The following is a 12,085-nucleotide window of genomic DNA, read 5'->3' on the forward strand; positions in this document are numbered from 1 at the left end:
ACTGACATAATTTTTTGTTTACTACCCATGTTTAAAGAGGTGTGAATAAAAACTGCTCTAGTAAAATATTTTTTAAAAAGCTAACATTACTTGTAAGAGCAAGAAGCAATGTGAAACAGGTTATATCTTCTTCCCCCTTTTTTTAAATACACTAACCAAACTCAGATTAATAATTTCAGCTTTACAGTGAACTACGTATTTTAAATAATTAAGATGTTTAAAAAAGCCTTTTACACTTAAGCCTGTTAGAGAATAGAAGGTTACTACAGCTGTAATTAAAATTTTTGTTAACAACAGCAAAGGAAATTCTATGCCTGCCTGACCCAAAGCCCGGCCATTCTGACTTCAGTGATGTGACATACCTTAAACACATAATAAAGGTAAGTAAGAAGTATGGCAAATGCTCCACAAGTTGTCCAACTAACTATAATCAAAACAATGGTCAAAAAGGGCAAGTCTAGTGATATCATCTTGATATCTTTAGGAAGTTCAGGGGGCCTGGAAAAAATAAGAATAAAGCTTTTACAAGTATATTAACAGTTACTTACATGGTCACATATAAGAAGAAAACAATTCAGTACTCTGCCAGGCTCTTCTGCTTATTAATATGCAAGTACCATAAGGTAAGCAGTAAAATGTTTTTTCATAAAGGCAAGGGATGACACATATTTGATTGTAAATTCTGTAATACACTGTGATAGCTCCTCTTTCACTTAGATACACTATGGCTGATACTAAGAAAAAAACGTTGCTACAAATAATCATTAATAATAGGCTCTGTGCCATGTATTTCTGATCTTGATTAAGAGGAAAAACAGTTTTCTATTTCTTAAAGTCTTGAGATCACTCAGACAATGTGATGCTAGTAGTGTCTGAAGCATCTCAGAAGGGTGAAGGAAGAAGGCAGACCATAATCCCCTCTGTGACAGTAAATCATATAATATGTCTGGTAAGGAGCAGTGGCAATGGAAACTAGGTCAGTGGTTTATCAGAAAAGCCTACCAGTAACTTCAAACTTTGTCTATGGGCCTGTAATAAAACTCTAGGCAATGTTTTTGGAATTTTTATGCATTTCACCTAATCTGATCTTAAGTATCTTGACTGGAATCTATTGCCCCCAGGTTTGACTGAAAGTTAGCATATAAAAGCATTGCCAGAGAAACACTTCTTCCTTGGAAAGATTTACAGCCGTAAACATTAAAACTACTTCTGTAATCTGTCAGTATTTTTTTTAAGTAATGTCAACCCACAATATGTGGCTCTAACTCGTGACCCCAAGCTGAAGAGTTACACACTCTACCAATTGAGCCAGCACAACATCCCTCTGTCAAACTTTTTTGATTAACTCCTGGCATTAAGGTCTAACTCAAATATAGCATTTATCTTGTGATAATATATTTTTAACAAAAGTTTTATTTAGATATAGCTTTGAACATTAATCCATGTTTTTCTAATCATACATCTTTCCTTAGAAATTACAGTTTAGTGAAAGCAAATTAATATTGAGGATCCTTATCAAAATATATTTTTTTCCTTAAGAGCAATGAGAAAGCTTTTGGTCATTCTTTACCTTTTCAAAGCTAGCCACAATGAAGAAAGGAGTCTCACAGATGTAGAAGAAAGTAGGCCACCCCAGTAGGCAGTACATGTTCCAAACAGAAAGAGAATCAAGGATACAAGGGGGAAACAAATACTCTGACTAGTTAAAACGATGGCATCTAATTCTGGCAACAATAACACATCCCATAATTCCTTAAACCATTTATATCTGTGGATAAAAGAAAACATACAATAAAAACAAAACAAAAAAAAAAATCAACAACTTTCAAATATTAATGTCTGAGGTGTTTGACCATTTACTACAGTCCCCAAAGTTCAATGATACTCAACTCATAATTATACTGAAAAACACATTTCAATTCCTTGTAGAGAAAGTCATTTATCTTCCAAGTAAGTCTACTGATCTTCAAGGATCTGAATCCTGAGTCTCAATATAACTCCATTGCTCTCTATTGATCATTGTAATGAAGTAAACAAGTGATCTTTTTTTTAGGTTAGAAAACCAACAATTGTTATGACAGAAGAAAAGAGATCTAAGTATATTGGTTCTTAACCAAAAAACCCACAAAATGTGAATAAATTAAAAAAGGAATGTTACGTGTGGTAGAGAGATCCAAAATATACTTGTATGGGAAGAAAAAGTGATCCGAGACATCATTTCATCAATACTCTATAATGGTTTGTGTTCATGAATCTGGGATACTCAGAGATCATGGACCATGTACATCCATTTGCAAATGTTAAAAGTCTGGTATATTTACAGACTAAGTTTCTACAATTGATATATATATATATATATATATATATATATATATATATATATATATATATATAATTTTAAAACCTTTGAATTGGTTATAGTATTAAAGTAAATGTTGATATACCAATTAGGCCCCTGCCTAAGAGAAAAACCTCATTTAATAAAACATATTTTTATGAAAATTTATATTATGTTATGGGGCCAAACATGTTTTATATATATAAAACAATTAAAATCATTTTCACAGATAATAAAACTTACCCCAACAGAAACTTAATCATAAGTACAAAAGGATCAACTTTATATGGCTTGGCTTGTTTATCCAACATAGTAGCATATTCTAAGCAATGACCTGGTGATTAAAAAAAAAAAATTATATGTAGTAAAGAATTCATAGTGATTAAGTATAGACTTATCATACACTGACTGCATTACCTGTAAGAGCAATATATTTCTTGTTACAAAGCAAGGGTCATTACTATCAAACACACTATCTTCAAAAGATTAAAAATCACTGTAATTCAACAGATCTCATACAAGAGGACACAATCACTTGTGAAACAGCTTCAGGAAGCCAAAGCTGGGGTTTCACCATTTGTATTTTCACAAAGCTCCAAAGGTGATTTAAAAAAAACAACAACTCTATAGAGATGTGATTCTTATACTACACAATTCATTCAAAATACATGCAATTCAGTGTTTTTAAGCATTCACAGATATGCCTTCCTCACCACAATCAGTCTTAGAATATTTTCATTACTCCCAAAACAAACTTTGTTCCCTTAACTGTCACCTCCAATGTCTCCTTATTCCCAGGCAACAACTAGTATCTTTTCTGTCTTTATAGACTGGCCTATTCTGAACATTTCATATAAATGAAACCATGTAATATGTGGTCCTTTATGATGGGATTTCACTTGGCATGTTTCCAAGATTCATCCATGTTGTAGCACCTATCAGCACATTTTATTTATCCATTTATCAGCTGATAGATATTTGGGTTGTTTCCACTTTTTGGATATTATTAACAGTGCTCCTGTGAACTTGTATGTACAAGTTTAGTATGGGTGTATGTTTACATTTTTCGTGTAACTAGGAGTACAGTTCCTGAGTCATACTGTAACTGCCAGACTACTCTCCAAAACACCTATACCATTTTATATTCCCAACAACAGTGCATGAAGGTTAAAATGAATACTAAAAGTAGACTTGAAATTGTAAGTTATTGAAAGGGAATGAGTAGCTGGAGAAGGATTTGGCAAGATGGAAATGGTAAAGGTTATTTCTGGACAGATTTTACGTATTTTGGTCCTACTCTCTTCCTATCTCTTACTATCCAAGCCCAACAAGTGTGTGTTACACACTTGTCCCAAGTGTGTCCCAAGGGCCTTACAAAGTAGGCTCCTGGGAAACTATCTAATTGCAATAGACTAGGGAAGGTTTTGTGCAATGTAGTGTCTATTCTGTATTTGCCTCTCCAGATCCATTCCATCGCCACCCTTTACTTTGCTCTGAATTCTGGGAGGCTGACTTCGGTTCAGTGAATGATAGGCACTGGAAGATAAGAGGAAATAAGGTTAGTGTATTTACTTCCCCATCTTTCTCCCTGCTGACAGTGGCTGGAGCTGCAGTAATGCTGCCCTCTCGTATAGCTCTCTCTAGGCTTGCTTCCTCTCTTGCCCTAGTCCTGAGGAGTATCAGATGGATCTGTTGCTAATCTGGCATTTTATCATTTCTTGTTGGTTTCCCCTAACCCATCACATACCTTTCAAATAGTCCCTTTATTAAGATTAACTCTCAATTATTCCATTCAGTGTGCCAGAACTGATACAGCTGATAACAGCCCAAATAATATGCTGAATGCCTACTATGTGCTTGACACTATGTTGGGCACCAGGAATGGAATGAAGAACAAAATTCCCATCAGTGAGACTCCACCTGTTAAGACATCCTCAGAAGAGAGGGAAAAACCTCAGACACAAAAGTATCTTTTCCTTACTGGAAAAGCCCAGTAAGGAATCTTCTTGGGTATTTCCTAAAACTAGAGGATCTCAAACCCTTGTAAACTTAAGAGATAGGTCATAAATTTTTAAGAAATTGAGGTATTCCTTAACCACATGACAGATAAATAAGTAGAAATGAAGCACTAAAGAAGAAAGGGAGAAAGAGAGGAGGAATAGAAACATTCTTACCTGTTGAGAAAAGAGAGTACAACTGTCCTCCATAAGCAAGAAGGATACTAGATGTAACATAAGCAGGAAGAGCTCCACCATGAAATCTAACTACCTAGAAAACAGGCAAATTTTTCAAAAGGCAACTTTTGAATATTTGTGTTAATGAAATAAATGTACTTTCACATGAAATAAAAATGTCTTTCTTCATTTTATCTTTCCTGACATTGCCACAGTGGTATACTTCCAGTAATGGATACCAAAACTCTAAGTAAAATAAATGTGAAGAATATACAGCATGCTAGAAACATGTTATCAGATTTTTTCATAAAGGTGTAACAAAAAATATATATAATTAAGCAGCACATGTATGTTACAAAGTTTTCTTACAAGGTACATTTGGTGAGCATGTATTTAATATGTTTCAGGTTTGATACTAAACATTTTATATGCATTATCTCATGATCTCCTCCTAAAAATCCTTTGAGGTAATTCTTATCCCTGTTTTACAAATGAAGAAATTCAGGCACAGGGAGCCCAGGTAACTCGCACAATTAAAAACATAAAAGACAAGCAAATTACTTGTTAACTCAATGTTCTCATCAGTAAAATGGAGGCAAGAGCAGTACTTACCTTACAGGTGTTTTCAGGTTTAAAGATGTTCATTTGTGTAAAGCATTTAGAATATTAACTTAAACATGAAAAGCTATCAAAAAATATTAGCTATTATAGGCATACCTCATTTTATTGTTTTGCTTCATTGTACTTTGCAGATAATTGTGTTTGTGTTTTGTTTTTTTTCTTACAAATTGGAGGTCTGTGGCAACTGACACTGAGGAAGTTTACTTGTACCACTTTTGCAACAGAATTTGCTCACTTGGTGTCTGTCACTTTTGATAATTCTCACAATATCTCAAACGTTTTCATTATTATGTTTGTTATAATGATCTATGATGATTAATGACGACTCATGGAAAGCTCAAATAATGGTTAACATTTTTTAGCAGCAATAAAGATTTGAAAATTAAGGTATGCATAGTTTTTTTAGACATAATACCATTACACACTTAATGGACTGCAGTATAGTGTAAACATAACTTTTATATGTACTTTTATGTCATCTGACTTGCTTTATTATAATATTTGCATTATTGTGGTGGAACTGAACTCACAACTCCAAGTATAAGCCTGTTAATATTTCTTAAATAGGGAGCTGTTTAAGGGGGGAAGGGAGGGATGAGCTGTTTTTATGTAAATGGAACTAAAGTCAAAAATTATTCATAGATAAATGACTATGAAAATCTAATTTATTTGGTCTTTCCCAATTTAGAAAGTGTTCCATCTATGTACTGTGCTCAATGTGCTTGGCACTGGGAATATAAGGGTGAGCACTAAGGAGTTTACAATGTAGTGACTTTGCTGTAATCTCATTAACAATTAAACACTTCAGTATCATTAGGTGCTTTAACTTCAAAGTCCTGGAGTTTTAAGGACAGATGAGGCAATGTAATTCCAGGGTATTCATTTACTCACTTAGCCACTGACATTTAAACAAATTCAAGTCTCACCCTCAGAACAGTGACAACACCTTCCCTTCACTCTACTCCCCTTCTCTCTCTAGTTACTGCCTTTTTCTTCCCTCTCGTTGGTAAACTTCTCAAGAGCTTGATGTACTATCTCTCCTCTTTATCTACTCCTTATCTTTTGCTTGCATCTACCAAAATAACACTAATGCTCCATGGACCCTTTTTCTGAGGTATGCCTGTATAAGGCTTTTAGGTCCTTTAGTGTCTTTGGAAATTGTGTGGAATGGGATTTAACTCAGAGACTAAATTCATAACCATTATGTTAGTGCCTCAAGACATTCTATCAGCTAATCTAATTTCTATAAAAATATATAAATACAACAAAAAGAAAGTGTTAAATTCTTTTAATGTTAAAGTTTTATTTTTTCAGCATAAAAAAGATTTATTCTTCTCTGTAAGCACCTTTTAATGTTGAAGTTTTTTTTGTTTGTTTGTTTGTTTTGTTTTTTGTTTTTTAATTTTTTTTTTCAACGTTTATTTATTTTTGGGACAGAGAGAGACAGAGCATGAACGGGGGAGGGGCAGAGAGAGAGGGAGACACAGAATCGGAAACAGGCTCCAGGCTCTGAGCCATCAGCCCAGAGCCCGACGCGGGGCTCGAACTCACGGACCGCGAGACCGTGACCTGGCTGAAGTCGGACGCTTAACCGACTGCGCCACCCAGGCGCCCCTAATGTTGAAGTTTTAAAAGAAATTTACCTTAGAGTATGTTCTCCAACCACCATATTAAAAAAAAAAATGTATAGACTCTCCTGGCAATCTGATTAAAGCCATGGAAATGCATGTTTACACAAAATGGCATGTAAAATTTCAAGAAGCTCAAGGTCTCCCTGAATCTCCTTCATGGATTTCCAGGTTAAGATTAGAAAGACTCAAAAAGAAAACCCCACTTACTGCCTATACTCATAATTTACAATTATAGCTTTGAGTGGAAGGAGAAGAGTTGAGCAAAGGGGAAAAGGTCATTTTTCTATTACTAAGTGATACTCAATGCCTGCTAATGACATGCTAGGAAATATATAGCATTCTTTAATTATCAATAGCATAGAAGGAAAGTTAAGCAGCATTCAGCCTTCGAGTCAGACTCCTGGGTTTAGACTACAGCTCTGCCTCTCACTAGCGCTGTGTCCTTGGGCAAGTTACTTTACCCCTCTTTTTCTCTGTCTTTATTAGTAAAATGGAGATAAACAGCACTTATCTCACAGGGAGTTTGAGGCTTAAATGTGTTGCTCTGTATAAAGTATTTGGAATAGTAACTGGCACACATAGGTGGATCAGAAACTATTACCTGTTATTATTAACCTTTAATGCTCTTCACTATCTTTGGAAATCTTCTAAGACTTCTTATATAGTATTCTGAATATAACAGTTCTTTGTAGTGACTGTCATTGTTGAGTATTAAGTATTATACTGGGCCACAGATATAGCTCATATAAAATATAATCCAACAATCTTACATTGGCTTTCATCGATCATATTTAAATTGTAGACATGGTTCATTTGGCTCAGTATTTGGCACAGTATTTCTTTACATTTCAAATTAGAGGCCCACATTAAAAAATTTTTTTAAAAAGGGGCACCCTGGGTGGCTCAGTCAGTTAAGAGTCCGACTTCAGCCCGCGTCATGATCTCACGGTCCGTGAGCTCAAGCCCCGTGTCAGATTCTGTGCTGACAGCTCAGAGCCTGGAGCCTGCTTCAGATTCTGTGTCTCCCACTCTCTTTGCCCCTCCCCTGCTCATGCTCTCTTTCAGTCTCAAAAATGAATAAATGTTAAAAAATAAATAAATAAAGATTAAAAAAATTAAAAAAAATTTTAATCTAAAAATCCAGACTTCCAGCTTCTCTTAGACCTAAAGATTTGGCAACATTAGACTTTATTCCTACACCAAAATGATTTACTAATTTATATAATTCTGTTGAGAAAGTAACTTCTGGTTTATTTTTTGTCCTCTCTTTCATTAGAGTAGACTAAAGAGTATGTAAATAATTTTCTCTTTCCTTTTTCTGGAAAAAAAATTAATTTTATGGAAAACTGTCTAATCAGAAGCTAAAGATTCTCTCAAGCAAGCTTTCTCTTTATTCTTCTTCTCAGTCTTCTTTGAATCAGCAACACTGAAAATATGTATGAATGATATATACAACTTCAATTCATTCTCCTGTTCTCAAGCTAAATTTTTAAACAAACATGAAGAAAGAGCATCTGGTATCTTTCCAGTAATCTGAGAACTTAATTACCACAAATTCTTTGACATTTAAAAAAAGTATCCACCATTGATTCTGTAACACCTACATATCTTGTTTTTTTTAGATAAATTTCCATGCCTAAGCAAGAATACTAGCATATCCTTCTTTGGTGGACAGATAATTATGCTTTGCTATCAAGTATCAAGCTAACTTGACTTTTTTGGTCACTAATCTGAATTATGAGCCACGGGGATGACATGGGTAAGAGAGTATGTTATATCCTCAGCCTATATCACTGTATACACTAACATGCCTTCTGGACATACTAAATATACAACAGCATCAATTCTTCCCCTATATTCCAAGGCATAATTTTTCTTAATAAAGGTCCCTTAACAATCTAGAATATTTCTTAGAACTATCATCCATGATGCTATTTTCCAATTTATACCAACATTTAATCTTCTCATCCTAATGTAGCACATTTGACACATTAACTTACAATTTTCTAATGATCACAAATTTAAAAATAATTACAATCTAGCTCTCACCAGGTTGCTGTGAGAATCAGATGAGATAATGCATGTAAAAAAATTTTGAATTTAATTTTGGTTTGTAAATTTTATAAATATAGAATGAGTTAAGTCTTAAAAATTCTGCTCTGCCCAAATTACAAAACACAACAGACCAAAAAATAAAGTAAAATTAATAGAAGGCACAAAAAAATTTTAGTCAATTTTAAAACCACTATATAATTTTTCTGACTAATCAATACTATTATTTATGTTATACATAAATATAACAGGTTATGCAATTCTGCAAATTATAATGATGCTGAATAATTTAGTAGCTCTGTTACTTGATAAGTTATTTTTGTAACACTATTTGCTTATGAATTATACTCACCAAAAGAATTTAAAATATTTCAACGTTTTTATTTATTTATTTATTAAAGTTTATTTATTTTGAGAGAGTGAGCACATGTGTGAGTTGGGGAGGAGCACAGAATGAGGGAGAGAATCCCAAGCAGGCTGTGCACTGTCAGTGCAGAGCCTGACATGAAGTTCGCTCTCACAAACCAGATCAAAACTTGAGCTGAAATCAATAGCTGTGCACAACCCGACTGAGCCACCCAGGCACTCCAACATATTTATTTTTAATATAATTTACTTTTTATTTTTTACAAACTAAGCACACACAACATAAAAAGTCATTTGAAAATGTTTGTTGATATGAGAGTCTAAAATTTTATTGGATTATGACTTATAGCACAGTATGAGCAACATAAAATCTTTATAAGACATTCATTTAGCCAAAAATATTAGTTTGTTTGCAAATCGAGAATCAGCTCTCAATTCTTAGGAATGAAACCATCACCTTAAAGCCAGGGGTGGCCAACTATGACCTACCTATGAAGAATGGTTTTTGGATTTTATTAAAGCAGGAGAAAGAAGGAAATGGAAAAAGATTGGGGGGGAAGAAGCAACTGTAGCAGTAGCAGCAGCAAGAGACCATATTTGGTATGTTAAAATATTTCATTATCTGGCCCTTTTATAGAAAAAGTTTGTAACCTATGCCTTATAGTATCTATTTACAAGGCAATCAATAATCAACCAGGAATCTCTTACCTGTCCAAGAATTTGTGAAAAGGAAGTCTTAACTGTCACCTAGTTTAAAATAATCATAAAAAAAGAGGTTATTTCTCCTAAACTCTTCTAGTTCACATTTTATTAAATTGAACACTTCTGCACATCTCTAAACACAATCGTTAATTTTTTTTATAATAACCAACCTAAAGGCACTTACAGTCTTAAAAGGATCCTCTGAACCAGAAATTTTAACTTGCAATAAGTATAGTTTTATTATTCAATACATTTTCCTATTAATTCTTTGATAATTGGATCAATGCTATGGTACATGTGATAGGTAACCCTTTACTAACTAGAATTTTTGATTAACCAGAATCTTAGTATTGGGTCATATAATCTAAAGGAATTTACTGATTGAGTCCAGAAGCTATACATATGTCTGAACAATTAAGCACAAATTAACCTACTACATAACTGATATTTTAAAAACCTCAAACCTACAACTGTACAGCACTAAGTATAGTTAAGCTAAGGCAATTCTGAGTAAATTTCATAAAAACAAGTTTCACATGATGTAAGACCAGGAACAAATGGAGTGTATTTGGTAAAATTTAAGCCAAACCAATGTATTAAAAAGAAATTCATCATTAATTATCTCTAATATATACAAATATACCCTTTTTGATATTAGCAAGTCTGGGAAAAGGAAATATGTATTTCATAAGGAAATTACAAAATGGCTATTTATAATACTGACTTTTTAAAAATGTAAAGTAGTTAAAAAATATTGACATTTTCAGAGTGTGCAGTACATGGAGACAAATTATTATGCAATTCTCACTATCACTATTAGAACTATGAAGACATGTTAAAACCATTACAGCCCTACAAAATCCTTCAATGTTAGAAACAATGAAGATATCAAACCAGTAATAAATTCCATGAAATCTAAAATAACTCATAATTTAGGTTCAACTGAAACTTGTTGCTACGAACAGATTCTATTCGTGTAACCTACCAATTCTAGTTTACCCCAAGAAAGTCAATTCTAATGAAGAATCCAAATAAGGTTGATTGAAAGGAATTGCATGGAAAGAAGTTATTTCACATAAACCAGAAACCACCATTAAATGTATATATACTTCAATCCCTTAAACCTGGAATCCTTAGAACCTGGCATATTTGGATACATAGGGACTCTTGTAGTCCATGAATCCATAAGGGTAAATGTTGCTCAAGTCTATTTCCCTTCTCTTATAGCAGAGATCTGTTGGTTGTTAAAACAAACACAATAGGCACTACATTGCACATTAATGACTAACAGATTTAAAAAGCTAATGAAAAGGAAAGAAGATTCTTAAGCTTATCCAATAGAGCTGGAAACCAATACACATCATGTCAATTATTGCAGAAAAGCCGTGTCAGCTGATTTCATGATATTCTTCAATTTACAAAGGATTTTGGACTTTGGGTTTCTAAACTTAGAAGGTTAGTCTACAGTCTCAATTTTTTGCTTATTTTCTACTATTTATTAAGATGTATATTTTTAATAGTCCACCTAGGAAAATACTAGGGTGGTGCTAACAGGCAAAATGCAGAATATTTAAAGCATCATAAATGTCTATTTTGTGTATTTATTGGCTTCCACATTGCCATATATCTGAGACTAATATAAAAATTTATTTCCTATTTATTCTATAACTAAATCTTAAAAATTAAGCAAATATACAACTTACTTCATACTGACAGTCTGAAGATGTGTACATTTTTAATAATGCTACCTGGCTCTCATTTTCTGGTTGAGCAATATGGAGTTTCAGAGAAATTTCTGTGGAAGATGGTACCCTGAAAAGATAATTCAAGTATCATTTCTCAAATACAAAATACTGTTAAATAACCATGGCTAACTCAATCCTTGCACAACACAATGACAGAATGGAGAGGAAGACACATGTCAGACATGTTATTAAAAATGGGACACTTTTCCAATCCTATCACAGTCGTTTGCTCATTCAACTAGGAGAGAAGTTGGAGGATGGTCTAGGAAGGGGTTGATGTTCCATGCAAGTAAGGTTTAAATTCTAGATCATTTAGGTAAGAATACTACATTATCTTACGAGCACAATGCTACATAAAGGATAGTTACATTTTATTAAGAGGCACTTAGTTTCATTAAAATTTCACTATGATTTAAATAAAATAAACAGAATATGTATTATTCAAAAACACCAAAG

The 12,085-nt window shown here is 33.4% G+C and overlaps 1 protein-coding gene across 3 annotated transcripts in view; it reads right to left on the reverse strand.

Moving 5' to 3' along the window:
• The window catches only part of PGAP1 (post-GPI attachment to proteins inositol deacylase 1), a 96,952-nt gene that overhangs the window by 24,508 nt on the left and 60,359 nt on the right, over positions 1-12,085 (reverse strand). For all 3 annotated transcript variants that reach the window (XM_045480603.1, XM_045480601.1, XM_045480602.1), the window contains 6 exons: positions 11,588-11,696; positions 9,891-9,929; positions 4,513-4,606; positions 2,582-2,672; positions 1,571-1,768; positions 363-498 (listed from right to left, as the gene is read on the reverse strand). In XM_045480603.1, the coding sequence (XP_045336559.1) occupies positions 363-498; positions 1,571-1,768; positions 2,582-2,672; positions 4,513-4,606; positions 9,891-9,929; positions 11,588-11,696 (667 nt within the window). The remainder of the gene's footprint in view (positions 1-362; positions 499-1,570; positions 1,769-2,581; positions 2,673-4,512; positions 4,607-9,890; positions 9,930-11,587; positions 11,697-12,085) is intronic.

The sequence above is a fragment of the Leopardus geoffroyi genome, chromosome C1 (genome assembly GCF_018350155.1).
Source record: "Leopardus geoffroyi isolate Oge1 chromosome C1, O.geoffroyi_Oge1_pat1.0, whole genome shotgun sequence".
NCBI classification, from domain to species: Eukaryota; Metazoa; Chordata; class Mammalia; order Carnivora; family Felidae; genus Leopardus; species Leopardus geoffroyi.